This window comes from Arachis stenosperma, chromosome 4 (genome assembly GCF_014773155.1).
Source record: "Arachis stenosperma cultivar V10309 chromosome 4, arast.V10309.gnm1.PFL2, whole genome shotgun sequence".
Classification (NCBI taxonomy): domain Eukaryota; kingdom Viridiplantae; phylum Streptophyta; class Magnoliopsida; order Fabales; family Fabaceae; genus Arachis; species Arachis stenosperma.
In genome coordinates, this window is record NC_080380.1 from 117,743,923 (window position 1) to 117,762,622 (window position 18,700).

Below are 18,700 nucleotides of genomic sequence, written 5' to 3' on the forward strand. Positions count from 1 at the left end.
CAAATTTATCTTTTGAACTTCTCATAGCGACTTACCTGTCCTTTATACAATTACCGAATAAGATATACTTGTGCAAATTTTCTCTCCTATTTTTTCACTTAATTTTCCAGATAAACCATCACGACCAACGACGACGCACGTCCCCGGGACTGATCACCCCGGGAACCCGTTAACCACAACCGGAACCACTACGCAAAAGGCCATGGGCCATCGACATAAGTGACGACAATAAACCAAAAACGGTTAAAAGAAACATACCACCAAACGAATAAAGAAAAGTTCACCACGACAACACGAACAGACGATTAAAACGAACATTGATCGCAAAGCCAAAATAAAACGGCTAACGTAAAATTGTTCACAAGCCAAAAACGGCTAAAAAACTAAATAAAGTTTACAAGTCAAGACAAAGCAGCTAGGCAAAAACTGTAAACAAAGGATTCATTTTTTAGGGACGTCGACAACCTTGCCATCCTGGATAACTTTGCGGACACCAATAGCCGACGTGTCGAAGTCAGGAGCAACAATTTTGATTTGAGCTTTGAGGGCTTCCTCGGTAGCCAAGATCGCACCCTTGCCCTGTTTGACGACGTCCTTATACTTTGCCTTCCAGGTCGACAGCTCGGCCTCCACGGCCTGCTTCTCTTTCTCAACCTCGGCCACACGCTTTTGCGCCTCGCCGACCTGACCCTCCAGAGCCATCTCACGCTCGACTAAACGTTCAACCGTCGTGGCCGACTCTTTCAGCTTCTTCTCAGCAGCGGTTGCCTTTTGTTCAGTGGCGGTAGCTTTCTGCTCGGCAGTGGTGGATTTCTTCTCGGCAGCATCCAACTTTTCCGAAGATTGAGTCAATTGCTCCCGAAGGGTCTCAACTTCACTTTTTAGCTGGTTATTGGCCTTCCCGGCAGAATCCAACCTCCGGCGGAGAGACTCCATACCGGACAGTTCGAACTCGGCCTTCCGAGCTATGACCGCGCCACGCAGGAGAGTGCGATACATCCACCTCGCCTGCCCGGCAAGAGACGACTCGTGGAAGTACTCTTCGGTACCGGGGATCAGCTGGGAGTCTATGAAGTGCCCGGCGTCGAAATTCCTCTCCATGACAGTAAGGACTCCCTCAGGGCTAGACGACGCCGTGGAGGCCTTCTTTCTCTTCTTCGGGTTGGGAACCTCTTCCACCTCAACATCCGGGTTAGACTCGGAACCCCCGGTTCCGATCACCTCGCGGAGAGGGGAGACATGGATCGCCTTGCCACCTTCAACCGCGGCGCCCTGAGCCGAGGTGCCGATCTCGTCGGTCGCGGCCTTTTGCTCGGAAACATCCTTGTCCTCCGGAGGAGCATCAGGCCCCTCGGGGGCGGGTTGCTCGTCACCCTCCTCGTCATCACCACCACCAAGAAAGGTTTGAAACAAGTCGGGAAGACCCGTCACCGACGCAGACATATCCACTGCAGAAAAGCAAAGAGGTCGGTTAGTCGTCACACGAATATCAATAAAAGGAAAAAAGGTAAAGGGTAAAGTTAAAAGCTTCTCACAAATATAATTACGACCGGACTCCCGGTCACCCATGAGGAGATGGGGATTTACTGGGTTCTTCCCAAAAACCGCCATCAACACCTCGGCAATCTGCTTATCCACCGCCGACATGCTTCTATAAGTTACCTTAATAAAAGTGTTGGACCCTGCCCCGAAACTCCAATAAGTCGGGATGAGTCGTACCCCCTCCAAAGACAACCAAAAGGGATGACGACCTTTGGCAGGACGGACCTTAAAATACTTGTCCTTAAACCCATGGTAGGAATCTTCAAACAATCCGAAAATCTTCCGACCCTGGGCAGCCCGGAAGGACATGAACCCTTTCCTGTGTTTCCCCTCCTTGGAAGGGTTTGTGAGGGTGAAGAAGAAGAGGAAGACATCCACGGACACCGGCAGTTCGAGATATTCACAGACCATCTCGAAACAGCGGATCGAGGCCCAACTGTTCGGATGCAACTGCGACGGTGACACGGAAATCCGATTTAAAAGCGCCATTTGAAAGGCTGAAAACGGAATACGAACTCCGACTTGAGTGAACATGGCTTTATAGAACCAGATCCAGTCGGCGACCTGACGGGGTTGGAAGTTGATTTCGTACAATCGCTCGTGAGGAGCCGGGACGAAAACATCGTAATTGGCCTCCTCGTCGGTCCCACCACATAAGTACCCGGCTTATCGGAACTCGGTGAGCTCCTCCTCGCCCATTTGATTGGGAGAATCCCTCACATCGGATACGACCCAAGCATATTGATCGTATGCTGCGGGGTTAACGGAAGCCCGGGAAACCGTGCGAGCCATACCTACATGGGGGGACCATCCAGTCAGTCTAAGAGATCGGTTGCTCAGGCCGAATACAAACACTACCCTCACGACCCCCCGACCAAGGCCAATCAGGACTAAAATGGCGAAAAGAACAAGAAAAAGCCTACCCTGGAATGGTATCTTCCCCCCTAACACGTCTACTCGCAACTAAAAGGCTACGCAACAATAGCAAAAAACCAAACAACAACGCGCAAAAATAATGCATAAAAAGGAGATTGATTCGAAAGTTACCTAAATTGATGAAAGGAAGATGAAGTTGCAAGTCTGGGAGAATGCAGGAAGAATGAACAAAGACGCCGCAACAACACTCTGAGGTCTTATGTCAAATAAGAAGAAGGAGAGGAATGGGAAGTGCAGAGAAATGCAGAAACACAAAACCAAACAGTTTAAAAACTGCTTCCCAAAAAGCGCGAAACGGCTGGGGGCAAAATGGTCCTTTCAACAAGGGTTTTTACCCCATTAAGAGCACTTAATGCTCTGCACGGAGAACGATGCGACGAAACGGTTGCTGGCGCAACCAAAGGACACGCACGCAGAGGGCACGTCCTTATCACGAACGGCCGACCAGGCGACCCCAAGTAAGAGACAAGACAACGCGCCATCGACAGCCTCCACGGCTACCATTGGCGCGTGGGGGCACTGTTACGGCCCGACCCGGAGACCCGACGGGTCGACCCTGGCCCGAGCTCCACCCGACCCGACTCCTCGCCTTTCAAACGACCCGGACACGTGTCCTGTACGACCCACACGCGGCTGCAGGACAGTGTCCTTGGGAATATGGGCCTGTCCTCATAAGGGGCCCACTACTGACATGTATATAAGGGGAAGATTGGCTCTCCCCTCGAGGTACGTCACTTTTCCACATCACTTTTTCCGCCTGCACATTTTCTGACTTAGGCGTCGGAGTGTCTTTGCAGGTGGCACCCCCCCTCGTCCATTCACCAGAACAAGTGCTCGCTAGCTCGGCAAACCCACAATTAGCGCGACCAAGGCTAAGGCACCCTCACCTATCCACCTCTTCATTTGTGTACCCAACCTGTCCGGAATCCGACTACCGAACAAAATTTATTATCTTTTATTATTATTTATTTATTAATTCAATTTTTTAATTTAATTTTTTAATTTAATAATTTAATAATATATTTTATTATATATTTTTAAATATTATTGATTAACTGAAAATTAAATATAATTCATTTTATGATCCTCTCGTCTGGCATTTATCCTCATAAAATACTAGTATTACTAATTGATGGATTTTTCAGGGGCGGGTTCCTAAAGTTGAGGACCAACACGAAAGCCCCATGATAAGGAGGGCGGACAGCCCTTTCACAGTTTCACAAACATCCAAATGCCAAGTTGCCAACTGAATAAAAAAAAAATTAATTACTAAAATAGTAAAATCAATCATTAGAATCTAATATCCACTGTCCAAAAAAAAAATCATTAGAATCTAATATAAAATATATATTAAAAATAAATCAAATTATGGTAATTAATTTTGGTTTATAAATAATATTTAAAAAATAATAATAATAAATAAAAAAGAGCAGAAAGGATCTCATATCAAGTCTATACACGTTGATCACATTGTCCATCATTCAGTGAGTGTGAAGTAATCACTAATCACTAAGAAGATGGTTGGACCAAAGAGGCCTCAGTTCGTGCTGTTTGGTTCTTCTATCGTTCAGCACAGCTTCTACGACCAAGGCTGGGCTGCCATCCTTTCTCACTTGTATGCTCGCAAGGTACACTCCTTTTCTTTCAAATAAAATTACTGTTTCTGAGGATTATCCTTACTCCAGGATTCTTTTAGGATGTGGTGCTAGTAGCAGTCTTCATTCTCAAGGCTTTCTTCTTTTTTTGGAACAAATTATCGTAGTAATATTTAATTGTTTTACGAAAGAGACTATTAAAAGGCTCATTCATAATAGTTAGACAATGAACAGCCTTTTTGAGGAAACAAGAAAAAAAAAAAGACTCAACCAACTTTTAGTTGGTGAACCGTTAGCAAAATTTAAGGTTTATAATTAAGATTTATGATTTAGGGTAATAAACCAAAAAATTTTAAAGAAGTTAGCTGATGAAATTAGTTCTAAGAAAATGATTTTAGGGATAATTGGAGTTTTGATGGAATAACAACTCATTTGACATTGATTTTGACATGGCATAGGCGGATATAGTTTTGAGAGGATACACTGGTTGGAATTCAAGGCGTGCTCTCCAGGTTCTCCAAGACATTTTCCCCAAGGTACTCTCATCCGCTACCAAATCGAATTTGAGCATTTGAAGAATCTTGAAGTTTTTGTAGTGATTAAGTTGTGTCACAAATTGATCTGTTACCCTATATATTCTCTTGATACAGGATGCCACTGAACAACCATCATTGATAATTGTGTACTTCGGTGGCAACGATTCCGTTCTTGCTCATCCGAGTGGACTCGGACAACATGTACCTCTCCAAGAATACATTCAAAATATGACCAAAATTGCTATCTATCTAAAGGTAACAAAAGTTTCACAGCAGAGCAGCATTTTCTTTTTATACAATCACTGCAAAGTTTGACATGAATGTCAATGATTGCTAGAGCCTTTCGAAGAAGACGCGCATCATATTTCTCGGTTCTCCTCCTGTCAATGAGCCACAACTTCTTGGAAACAGGTTTCGCGTTCTACCTGTACCTGAATTGCTATCATTGATTTTATAATTTCGGACACAAAAATTGTACACAAGTTATTATGCATTTTACATATGATTACTATAATTGTTGGAATGAAACCAGTGATCTACTAGGCCGGCCATTTAGGACGAACGAATCGTGTCGAATATACTCCGAGGCATGTTTGTCACTCTGCCGGGACCTGAATATCAAGGCCATTGACATCTGGTCTGCTATTCAGAGAAGGAAAGACTGGCGAGAGGTTTGCTTCATGTAAGTGGGCTCTCGTATCATTTGTAGTTAATTTCAAAGGTGGCTACTGATACAAAAATGTTTTCATGCAAAGATGATTGATAAAATACGGTATTACTAGAAAGACAAAAAAAAGTTAGAACTCTTATTTAGCATTCATTAATTATTTCAACAATTAATAAATACTAAATAAGACAAATTCTGGCTAAATGTTTTTGGTTATCAAACATTTCCGAGTAAAATATGTCAAATGTCTTGATTCTTAACTATCATCTTTATATAAAGACATTTTTATTGAAGTAGTCACCAATTTCAAAATGATTCGAATATGCATTTCCTTTAATTTGATTAGCCGTTCGGCTATTCGATAGCGATGGGATTCATCTGACAGCTGAGGGAAGCAAGATAGTGGCAAAGGAGATATTGAAGGTCCTCAAAGAAGCAGAGTGGGAACCAAGTCTGAATTGGAAGTCGATGCCAATCGAATTCGCAGAAGATTCGACCTATGATCCAATCGCGCCAGATGGAAAGACAACTATAAATATCTCTGGTTCTCCTTTCCATGGAGATTCGGAATGGGACTAGATATCTTGATCTTTTATGGCATTTCTTAGAATCTTTATGCAGCATTCCAAAAATTTAAAGCCTTTCGTGCTTTGGCTTGAAGATACAAGATTTCATATGTTTCTTTATGTTCAATAATGAAGAGGAATAATTTTTTTTTTTTTGGTGAAGACTCAAGTGCAATTGAATTGCATTTGTTTTTACATCTTTTTTCTTTCCGTTGCCATGATAATGTTATTGCTTTCTAAATCAATTGCATTTGCGTTTTTCTTTTATTGGCGGGATTTATCCTCAAACAAATGAAGTTTCTCCAAGTGTAGCAGCTACATAACATACAAATCGTAACCACAATCGTAGTTTGAAATCATATTTTAGACACACAAAACTCTTGATGATTTTGGAAGGTTCATTTCACATTGTTCAACTTCAGCCATGTATTCATGGGGAAGCAGCATGGATTTGAAGATTGGCGTGTTAACCAAGTTGTTCTTGTGTTCTGTTGTTTGTGGTGAACCTTTAACTGATGTTGTAAGAAAGTAAAATTAACTACTTTTACTGGCACATGCTGAACACGGTGTGGAAGCTAGAAGGTTAGACAACAACATAGTGGGTGTGTTACATGCTCAAAGAGGAAAAGAATTTGAGTTGTTCACGTAAAACTTACACAGTTCTATATAGATAAAATTAAAAAAGTAAAATGACTAGTCTGTCTAAATTTGCGAGTTAATCAAGTGTTGTTCAAAATAAAAGTTTATCTATTTAAAAGAAAGTTTATCAGGTTAAACAGATCAATTTGTTTATTTTTTTAAATAGATAATTTTTAATTTAAAAAAAAAAAGACATTTTCTTTAGTTAAAAATCAACTTTAAGGCAAATGTTTCCTTTTTAACAGGTTATTGGATGAAATTTGAGATATTTTGGCTGAATTGTTAAGAATATTAAAGAAATGAAAAAAAATAACAAAAAATTTAAACAGCTAAACTAACTTAAATTAGTCATTAGTTCACTTGTCTATCTAAGAAAGTGTCGATATTTTGAAGAAGTGGTGTTGGTAGTAAATTGGTAATGTTAGAAAATATGAAATTTTTGCATAACTACCAATAAAGTGTATGGAATTGTATTAAGTAATACTATGATAAGTGAGTTATCGTTTTCATAAATATTAACGGATTAAGCAACCATGATAATTGATTATTCAAGTAAGATGATTCATATTCGAGTGAGAATTAATCAAAGAACATAAATATAAAACTAAATAATTTGGCATTAAAATAAATAACTAGAAATAAATGACTGGAATTTAAATAACTTGAAGCAAAATTAATAGAAGTATTTTTACAAACATTTAGAAGATATAAAAGTAAAATATAATAAAATTGTAATAATAATAAAATCTAAAAATATCAAATGTAACAAAGTAATAAAATAATAAGAATTAAATCAACTGAAAGACATATTGTGCATAAGTAAATAAAGCAATAAACATGTATAAGTAAATGACCAGAATTTAAAGAGAACAATTAAATGACAAGAATTAAAGATAAGAAATAAATGACAAGCATTACAGGGCAAGAATTAAATAAAAGCTAGTAAATGACATGAATCTTAAAAAAACAATAAATAAATTAGAAGAGTAATATGAATTAAAACATTAAGGGTTGGAGATATTGAATCTTCATGAATCAATGAGACACACTCCCCTTTCAATCATACAAAGTTAGATTTATGACAAATCATAAGTAACTGAACTTCAATTTCTTAGTGATTCAATTTCTTTTGACTTTTTCAATTGTCAATTTATTAATCAATTGCTCATGAGAAGAGATAAAGTTTGATTTTTAATTCAAAATCACATCATTCTTGAGATTTAGATTTAGATTGATTCAATGTCACTTATCAAATTCTAAATCCAAAATCCAAAGAATGATGAGAGAAGAGTTTCAAGTTCAATTTATATGATTCCTTTTTCAAGTTCTCATAAAATTTAAGTGAGATTCAAATTATTTTCGAATAAATTTGAATCCTTGTAATAAAGAATAAAACTCTCTTTCAAAACAATAAAGCTTGAATCAAAAAGAAGAGAAAGATAACATCAATTCATTATTATTCAATAGAGCTCCTCTCCTTAATGGAGGAATTAACTACTCATAATTGAAGAAAAGAAAAATGAGTATGGAGTATGTAAAAAAAAGAATTATAAAGAAGAAGATAATGAAAAATGGGTGTGCCCAAAGAAATGGGTAAAGAGGTGTCCCTCACAATATATTATCTATGAGCTTTTATACTATTCTAGAACTTAAATTCAAATGCAAACCAAATTCAAATTACATCAAATTCAGATCTTTTAACAATTTCTAGAAGATTTTTGCTTGTTAATGGGTCTTTTGTGACTTTGATTGATTGTGAATTGTGGCTTGAATGAAGGTTTGAGTGTGTTTGTTGTATTGCCTTGCAGTGAGTTTTTTGGGCTAAAAGATGCCCGTTGTTCATTGCCCAAATGAATCTCCACTATAAATTATTATATATCGTTGAAAAGCTCTGGATGTTATTTTCTAACACCGCTGAGAGCACATCATTTGAACCTCTGAAACTCATGTTATGTTCCTTCAAAGGTGAAGAGGTTAGAGTATTGGTGGTGGCTGGTACTATGCTCAGCTCTCTTTCCATAGCAAAGAATGGTGCATTATACTCTTAGATTTAGTATCCACTATAAATGATTATATATCATTAGAAAGTTTTAGATGTCAGATTTCTAATGATACTAGAATCACTTTATTTGGAGTTTTGTAGCTCAAATTATTATTGATAGAGTATGAAGAGGTCACGGTTGCAAATTCTCTTTGAACTTCTCTTTAGTTTGTTTTCAACTTTTGTCACTTTTCTTGCTTCTCCAAAGGTCTTTTTGGTTGTCCATTTTTTTCTTTGTTCTTATCTAACATCTTTCACTAATTTCTTATAATAATCAAAGTACAAAACAACTTTAAAAGGTATTGATTAAAGCACCAAAAAACTTAACTAAAATAAGAAAATCACTAATTTTGTCCAAAGAAAGAAATTTTCAAAAACATTGATTAAAAACATAAAAATCTTAATGAAAGTACGAGATTACTACCTTTATTTAAAGAAATAATAACTAAAAATAACTAAAATGCTCTATTACTAAGAAGACAAAAAAAACAGCTAAAATAATAATTAATGAATACTAATTAAAGACAAATTTTAGCTATTTTTGGTTAATTTTATTTTATTATTAAACATTTTCAGTAGACAACAATAATATATACGTCTAATATAAATACAACAATTTTGTGTGTATTAGATGTGTCATAATTTTATAAAACTATTGAATTTCATTAAACATATATAAATCAAAAGCTACAAGCCTACATCCTACTATAAAAGAAGAACATTGACATTGATAAGTTATAATAAATATAAAATACATTAAGCATTATTAATACATAAATAAATAAATATCTTTTATAATATTTTAAATGGCAAATATATTTTTTTAAATAATAAATATAAAATATATAAATACAAAAACTATAAATCTTTTATTTATTTATTAAGATCAATTATCATGCAATGCAATTTTTATAATATTAAAAAATTATATTGAAATAATATTCTTAACTACAATACAAAAATATAAAATGATTAAATTTATTTTATACTACTTAACAAATAATTAAATTGTTATATTAAAATTTTATTAATTGATTACTTTGTTAAAAATATTATTATATAATACAAATTTTTATTGAAATATTTATAAAATATAATTTACTTTAAAATTTTATATATAATATATGAAAATATTGACATTTTTTTAAATTTTTTTAAGAAATTTGTTTTGAATAAAAAAGGAAAAAAAGAAAATAAAGAATACCCACATCTTTTATAAAAAAGAGCACATTGAAAAATAAATAAATAAATAAATCATAAGACACAACACTGCAACAAATTAAACGCAACTTTTAACAATTTTTCTTATTTTTTCCTTTTTTTTCATAAAAGATATGCGCATTCCTTATTTTCTTTTGTTTTTTCCATTTTTATTCAAAACATTTTTCTTAAAAAACTTGAAAAAAAAAAGACAATATTTTTATGTATTATATGCAATATTTTAAATAAATTATATTTTGTAAATATTTTAATAAAAAATTATATTATACGTATTTTAATAAAATAATTAGTTAATAAAATTTTAATATAATAATCTAATTATTTTTAAAGTAATATAAAATAAAATTTAATTATTTTATATTTTTATTTGCAGTTTAGAATATTATTTTAATATAATTTTTTAATATTATAAAAATTTTATTGTATGATAATTAATCTTATAAATAAAAAATTTATATTTTTTGTATTTATATATTTTATATTTATTATTTAAAATTAAAAGACTATGTTTATTATTAAAAGTATTGTATATTAAAAGATATTTTATTTATTTATGTACTAATAATGTTTAGTGTATTCTATATTTATTACAATCTATCAATATAAGTATTGATAGACTGTAATAAATATTTAAAATATCTAATAAACATAATCATTAACTTGGTTTTAAAATCGTCTTTACCTTAGAAACTAAAACTGTACGAAGGTGGCGACGAAAATTGAGATAAAGGTGGAGCTCCTTCTTCTTCTTTCCTTCCACTTTTTTCTTCTTCTCTTCTCCCTTTACAAGAGTAAAAACATTCTCTTTCTCTTCTTCTTTCTTTTTTTTATTTTATAATTTTTTTATTATGAGTAACTTGGTACAAAATTTTAATATTTAAGTAAAAATAACGATTTTAAAATTTAGTTTTAAATATTAAGAACGATTTTGTATACAAAAAAATTATTAAGGATGAAAAAAATTTTTAACCTATACCTTAAAAACTAAAATCGTACTTAATTCAAACATTTATAAGACTTCTTCCCTTCATCATTGATAGGTGCGAATATGTTTTACAAAAATAAAGAATTCATATCAGATAAAAAAATCAGTTTTTCCTTAAATTAAATTGATCAAAGAAATATCGGCAGTTAAACGTAAATTAAGTAACTTCAATAAAACTAAATAAAATTTGTAATATCAAAGATGTTGAAAGTAAAAAAATGATGACAATAAGAGAAATACAACAAAATGCATTGAACTGGCAAAAGAGAAGCAGCAAGAATAAATTAAATGAAATTATAAAAAAAAGAAATAAAAAAAATATTTTTTATGATTTAAAAAATAAATAATTAAAATGAGGCTACATTACTAGTCAGATCATTAAAGTACAATACTGTATTCACATACATACTCAGAATAACACAATACAAATAAAAATTAACATAAAATTAAACAAAACATAATTTAAATAAATACCTCAAACTATAATAAGATTCATAAAAAATTATTTATTACTGATTAAACACGTGTTAGCTTTTAATTATTCTTTTTTTTTATTTTATATATAGTCCAAAAATCAACCTTTTGAGTTGTTATCTAATTTAAGACATCATAAAAACTTATTTAGATAATTATTAAAAGATAAATAAGCAGAATCTAAAAAATTGTGAAAAAAAAAAAAGAGATTGTAGGAGTAAAAAATTGAACAGAGATTATGCGTAAAATTTTTGTAACTGTTAGTGAAATAGCTAACTGTAAAATAATTTTAAATTATGTTAGTAAGATTAAAATAGGAAATAGAAAATTGGATACCAAACTTCATCTATTAGCATTATACATTGTTATAGATTATAGATTAGTTTTTCTTCAAAGAAAAATAAATATTTAACTTTTGAAAAACATCTCAACTTGTCCTAGCCTACTGATTGGTACTCTGTCTAAATTAATGACAGATTTTTATTTATTTATTTACCGCTATTATCTCTGGATTATCATTCTCCTCTCGCAATTATATATCTCCCCCAAAGGCCAAAACCCAACTCAAAACCCAGGGAGCTCGTTACTTTTAAATTGCACAAAGTTAAAAAGTACACAAATAAAGAATAGAAAACTACAAGGGTTTTTTTTTTTTGGCAGTATTTTTTTCATGATTTTGGCTATTCTGGAGGTTCTGATCCACACGGATAACAAAATTAAGGAGACATGCCTCACAAAATAGAAGCTATCTAGATAAACTATGTTCTAATTTCGTTACATTACATTAATTGATAAATAAAGATGATATAATACCTAATTTGAAGAAGTTAGTAAAAGGGGGAGATTCATTCGAATATTGTACCACCCTCTTTTACATAAACCTACGAACTTCCACCAAGCTTTAGCAAGAAACCTAACACATTTAGGTCTTGTCATCCTATGGTACTTTTGTTGATGATCCTTTCGTCTTGAATCATCTAAAACAAATAATGGTTTTGACGATGATATTGAATAATCCACCCAAAGAAAGTGGAGATTCATTCGGATCTTGTACCACGCTCTCTTCCACAAACCTATGAATTTCCATCCAGGTTTAGCAAGACGTGAATCACCTAATAAACTATGTTGTTGTCTTGAAGGATTTGAAGCCATCTCACAAATTTGCAAGAGGAATCCTTTGATTATAGCTAGAGGAGAAAACTTGTTTTTTGATTTCCTCTAGGTTCTTTTTATATATTACATGTTGTGGCTGTTATTAACTAAATATATCCAAAGTAACAGATCTTGTATTGCCATTGTTTTATGGTTACTTGTTAGTTATTATGTTAATCCTCAGTTGTTAATTGCTGTACTTTCTTCTGTTTTGTTTAATTTAATTTATTACTAATCATCCTTTCTATTCTTGGCTTTTATTGGATTAACTTGTGGTCCATATCTAACTTGTTTAACCAAGATAACTAGTAGATATGAAGAAGAAAAATAGGTAAATATTATAAAAATTTAATTTATGTCTTTAAATAACGCCTTAATTATTTTGTTTATGAATTGTTTAGTGGTGTATTTCTTGTTGAAGATAAGTGTATATGTATGTTTTGTTGAAAAATTATTTAATTTTATAATTTGTTTGTGGATAATACATATATTAATTATAATAACAAATTATGCTATTTTAAATTAAATGATTTATATAATGATGATCTTATTTATTGTTATAAATGTTAAATTGAATAAGTTATAACTACTTTTGATTTGGAATTAAATGAGAATAAAACCAAATAATATCTTTTAGGTTTTAGATACTATTTTTATTTGAATTTTAGGGTTTTAATTAATTCTATTCCGAAGGTTACCTGAAACAGTGGTTTGAGCCTGAACGCAAAGTCCAGACTCCTTGTGAGGCAGCGTCCGACTTGTTTTTATACTGAGGTGCGCCGTCCGAGTTCCTCGTGAGGAGGTGAAGGGTGGTACTTGCAAGAGATTTCAATGCTTAAGTTAGTAAAGGTTTTAAGCAGATTTTTAGTAGATTAGAACGTGAATATACCTGAGAGGTGTTAGTGTATTTACAGTAGAGTTGGTAACCACCTTTTTGGAGTAGTTCCACCTTTGTTGGTAGATAACTGTTTCCTTTATTTTGGGAGTTTATTGGGTTCTATCTTTAAGTGGAGATAAAGATAGTAGGAGAGATTTGGGGAGGTAATTACTTATTATGGATAAGTAAAGCTAGACCATTTTGTTGTGTTCGACCTCTTAGGAGGTCCGATAAGTTTGGAGAGGCCATCCTTTTTGGATGGACCTTTTATCTTTATTGGGCTTGACTTTGTTTCTGAGTCAGTGTATGAACAGTACCCCTGTTTGAATCCGAGCTTTCACGAGGTCGGGTTCAAGCATTTATGATTCCTACTTCCTATTTCGGGTACGCCACCTTTATGAGGTCGGATACTTGACGTGTTTCAAATTTTGAAATGTTGTCACTTTAATGATATGGCGAACGTTACGTGGCAGTATTTTTGAAAATCTGCGCGTGGCTTTAAAGAGGGGTGCGAAATATATTTTTTTCCCTTGTTTCTTATAAAAGTGGTGCACGAAATTGTGATACACAATGGCGCTAACAACTTGGTACGCACAATTGTAATCTCAACTCTTTTTCACAACTTTTCACAACTAACTAGCAAGTGCACTGGGTCGTCCAAGTAATAAAACCTTACGTGAGTAAGGGTCGATCCCACGGAGATTGTCGGCTTGAAGCAAGCTATAGTCATCTTGTAAATCTCAATCAGGCGGATTCAAATGGTTATGGAGTTTTAATAATTAAAATATAAATAAAACATAAAATAAAGATAGAGATACTTATGTAATTCATTGGTGGGAATTTCAGATAAGCGTATGGAGATGCGTTGTTCCTTCTGAATCCTTGCTTTCCTATTGCCTTCATCCAATCCTTCATACTCCTTTCCATGGCAAGCTGTACGTTAGGTGTCACCGTTGTCAATGGCTACTTCCCATCCTCTCAGTGAAAATGGTCCTCTACAATTTCTGTACGGCTAATCAACTGTCGGATTGCTCGTTTCGGATGAAAAATACCATGCACAGATATCGTAAGGCTAATCAGCTGTTGGTTCTCGATCGTGTAAGAATAGGATTTACTATCCTTTTGCGTCTGTCACCACGCCCTACAGTCGTGAGTTTGAAGCTCGTCACAGTCATCCCATCCCAGATCCTACTCGGAATACCACAGACAAGGTTTAGACTTTCCGGATCTCAAGAATGCTGCCAATGGATTCTAGCCTATACCACGAAGACTCTAATCTCATATTCAGATGCCCCATTGTCAGAGGGGAGTCAATGTGAATCATTGATTAGAAACCCAAGAGATATACATTCAAGCTTGTTTTCATGTAGAACGGAAGTGGTTGTCAATCACGCGTTCATAAGTGAGAATGGTGATGAGTGTCACATAATCATCACATTCATCATGTTCTTGTGTGCGAATGAATATCTTAGAAAAAGAATAAGCATGAATTGAATAAAAGAATAATAGTACTTTGCATTAATACTCGAGGAACAGCAGAGCTCTACACCTTAATCTATGGTGTGTAGAAACTCCACCGTTGAAAATACATAAGTGAAAATAAGATAGGCATGGTCGTGAGGCCAGCCCCCAATGTCTAAGGACTAACAATGATCAAAGATGTTCCAAAAGCTCGTCCAAAGATCGTCTAAAGATGATCTAAGGATAATCCAAAGATAATATGAGTACAATAGTAAAAAGTCCTATTTATACTAAACTAGTTACTAGTATACTAAACTAGTTACTAGGGTTACAGAAATAAGTAAATGATGCAGAAATCCACTTCCGGGCCCATTTGGTGTGTGCTTGGGCTGAGAATTGAAGCTTTCATGTGTAGAGGTCTTCCTTGGAGTTAAACGCCAGTTTGTAACTTGTTTTTGGCGTTTGACTCTAGCTTGCAACTTGTTTCTGGCGTTTAACGCCAGAATAGGGCAGAAAGCTGGCGTTGAACGCCAGTTTGCGTCATCTAAACTCGGGTAAAGTATGGACTATTATATATTGCTGGAAAGCCCTAGATGTCTACTTTCTAATGCAATTAAGAACGCGCCATTTGGGTTTCTGTAGCTCCAAAAATTCCATTTTGAGTGTAGGAAGGTCAAAATTCAACAGCATCAGCAGTCCTTTTTCAACCTCTGAATCAGATTTTTGCTCAGGTCCCTCAATTTCAGCCAGAAAATACCCGAAATTACAGAAAAACACACAAATTCATAGTAAAGTCTAGAAATATGATTTTTGCATAAAAACTAATAAAAATATACTAAAAAGTAGCTAGATCCTACTAAAAACTACCTAAAAATAATGCCAAAAAGCGTATAAATTATCCGCTCATCACAACACCAAACTTAAATTGTTGCTTGTCCCCAAGCAACTGAAAATAAAATAGGATAAAAAGAAGAGAATATACAATAAATCTCACAATATCAATGAAACTTAGTCCCAATTAGATGAGCGGGACTAGTAGCTTTTTGCCTCTGAACAGTTTTGGCATCTCACTTTATCCTTTGAAATTCAGAATGATTGGCATCTATAGGAACTCAGAATTTTAGATAGTGTTATTGATTCTCCTAATCCAGTGCATTGATTTTTGAACACAGCTACTTCATGAGTCTTGGCTGTGGCCCTAAGCACTTTGTTTTCCAGTATTACCACCGGATACATAAATGCCACAGACACATAACTAAGTGAACCTTTTTAGATTGTGACTCAGCTTTGCTAAAGTCTCCAATTAGAGGTGTCCAGAGTTCTTAAGCACACACTTTTTGCTTTGGATCACGACTTTAACCACTCAGTCTCAAGCTTTTCATTTGGACCTTCATGACACAAGCATATGGTTAGGGACAACTTGATTTAGCCGCTTAGTCCTGGATTTTATTTCCTTGGGCCCTCCTATCCATTAATGCTCAAAGCCTTGGATCCTTTTTACCCTTGCCTTTTGGTTTAAAGGGCTATTGGCTTTTTCTGCTTGCTTTCTCTTTTTTTTCGTTTTCTTTTTTGCCATTTTTCTTTTTTTCTTTTTTTTGCCACTTTTTTTTCACTGCTTTTTCTTGCTTCAAGAATCAATTTCATGATTTTTCAGATTACCAACAACATTTCTCTTTGTTCATCATTCTTTCAAGAGCCAACAATTTTAACATTCATAAACTTCACTATAAAAAATATGCACTGTTCAAGCATTCATTCAGAAAACAAAAAGTATTGCCACCACATCAAAATAATTAAACTAATTTCAAGATAAAATTTAAAATTCAAGTACTTCTTGTTCTTTTGTAATTGGGCACATTTTTCATTTAAGAGAGGTGAAGGATTCATGGAATTATTCACAGCTTTAAGACATAGACACTAGATACTAATGATCATGTAATGGAGACACAAACATGGATAAACATGAAGCATAAAAATCAAAAAACAGAAAAATAAGAGCAAGGAGATTAAGGAATGAGTCCACCTTAGTGAGGGTGGCGTCTTCCTCTTGAAGAACCAATAGTGCTCTTGAGCTTCTCTATGTCTCTTCCTTGCCTCTGTTGCTCCTCCCTCATAGCTCTTTGATCTTCTCTAATATCATGGAGAATGATGGAGTGCTCTTGGTGCTCCACCCTTAGTTGGTCCATGTTGTAACTAAATATTTCAGGTAAAAAACATGTTACCTGAAACGATGGTTTGAGCCTGAACGCAAAGTCCAGACTCATTGTGAGGCAGTGTTCGACTTGTTCTTATACCGAGGTGCCGCCGTCTGAATTCCTCGTGAGGAGACGAGGGGTGGTACTTGCAAGAGATTTCAATGCTTAAGTTAGCAAAGGCTTTAAGCATATTTTTAGTAGATTAGAACGTGAATATACCTAAGAGGTGTTAGTGTATTTACAGTGGAGTCGGTAACCACCTTTTCGGAGTAGTTCCATCTTTGTTGGTAGATGACTATTTCCTTTATTTTGGGAATTTGTTGGATTCTATCTTTAAGTGGAAATAAAGATAGTAGGAAAGATTTGGGGAAGCAATTACTTATTTTGGATAAGTAAAGTTGGACCATTTTGTTGTGTCCGACCTCTTAAGAGGTCGGATAAGTTTGGAGAGGTCATCCTTTTTGAATGGACCTTTTATCTTTATTGGACTTGACTTTATTTCTGAATCAGGGTATAAACATTGCCCCTATTTAAATCCGAGCTTTCATGAGGTCGGGTTCAAGCATTTATGATTCTTGCTTCCTATTTCGGGTACGCCGCCTTTATGAAGTCGGATACTCGACGTGTTTCAAATTTTGAAACATTGCCACTTTAATGATATGGCGAACGTTACGCGGCAGTATTTTTGAAAATTTGCGCGTGGCTTTAAAGAGGGGTGCGAAATGTCTTTTTTTCCTTGTTTCTTATAAAAGCTTGGTGCCTTTCTTCTTTTATCTTTTCCATTTTTTGAAAACACATCTTTTTGCTTCATTTCCTTTATCCAAAACCATTTGCTCTTCTTCCCCTGTTCTTACTTCACAACAACATTCTTAGCTCAAGATTTCTCCATCTGAATCTTTTGGAGATTTTTGTGTGCTTCGAAGAGGAACGTTCGAGCTTTCTTGCTGTTTGATGTGCCTTTCCATTCATGCGTTTTTTCAAAATTGGTGTTTTTATCCATCTTCTTTGTTGTTTTCAATTGTTCTGGATTCTTGTATCTATTTTGAATGATACTTTGAATGATGTTTGAAAATATTTGTTGATGAGGAGTTTTGTTTTTCCCTTTAATTACCACTGCTTGTTTGTTCTTGAAAATGTTTTTCAATTTGTCTATTGTTTGAGATTGTTGCTATAGACTTTGATTGTGTTTCTCCCAAATGATGTCGGGTTTGCTTGCTCGAAAGTGACATCATTTTCTAACTGTTGAATTTTGTTATGAAAAATTCTTTTGAAATCGTGTTTTTAACGCTATTCTATGAAAATCCAACTTTCTTTGCTTGGTGTCCGAGTTCGTTTCATGATGGTTTCTTTGTTTGTTGTATTTGTAGATATATCTTGATTTCTCGATCTATTATTCACGATATGTCAACAAAAGTCTCCTCTTCTCTTTTAACTTGGGTAGATACTTCTGTCCTTATTCCTGTTCCTGTGATTGATAGAGAATATACCAAAACTTTTCGTAGGCACCATAGGTTGTGTGAGAATCGGGAAGATGAGCAAAACTATGAAATAGTAGTGGCTGATCCCGAGGAGAGGGTATGTTTTTCCCCCATTAGATAGGTCAGAACGCCCATTATTTTACACTTATGATTGCTTTTTCACTAAGCTAGACATTAGGCTCCTTTTTTCCAACTTTAAGATGAATGTCCTCTAGACTTGCAACGTCACTCCTTCCCAACTTCACCATAACTCGTGGGCCTTTCTGAAAGTATACCAACTTTTATGTCGGGAGCTTGATGTCTGACCTTTCCTCAAAGTTTTCTTTTACCTCTTT

At 34.4% G+C, this 18,700-nt stretch overlaps 1 protein-coding gene across 2 annotated transcripts; it reads left to right on the forward strand.

The window, feature by feature from the left end:
• Nucleotides 1-3,935: 3,935 nt before the first annotated feature.
• On the forward strand, nt 3,936-5,997 carry LOC130976183 (GDSL esterase/lipase WDL1-like). Of its 2 annotated transcripts, none has more exons than XM_057900964.1 (6): nt 3,936-4,106; nt 4,532-4,609; nt 4,724-4,864; nt 4,947-5,020; nt 5,142-5,291; nt 5,642-5,997. In XM_057900964.1, exons 1-6 carry the CDS (start codon nt 3,996-3,998, stop codon nt 5,853-5,855), a joined length of 768 nt encoding a protein of 255 aa, XP_057756947.1. In that variant the 5' UTR covers nt 3,936-3,995; the 3' UTR covers nt 5,856-5,997. The 2 variants fall into 2 exon arrangements, with proteins under 2 accessions (XP_057756947.1, XP_057756948.1); XM_057900965.1 differs by having other exon boundaries at nt 4,959-5,020.
• Nucleotides 5,998-18,700: the final 12,703 nt, after the last annotated feature.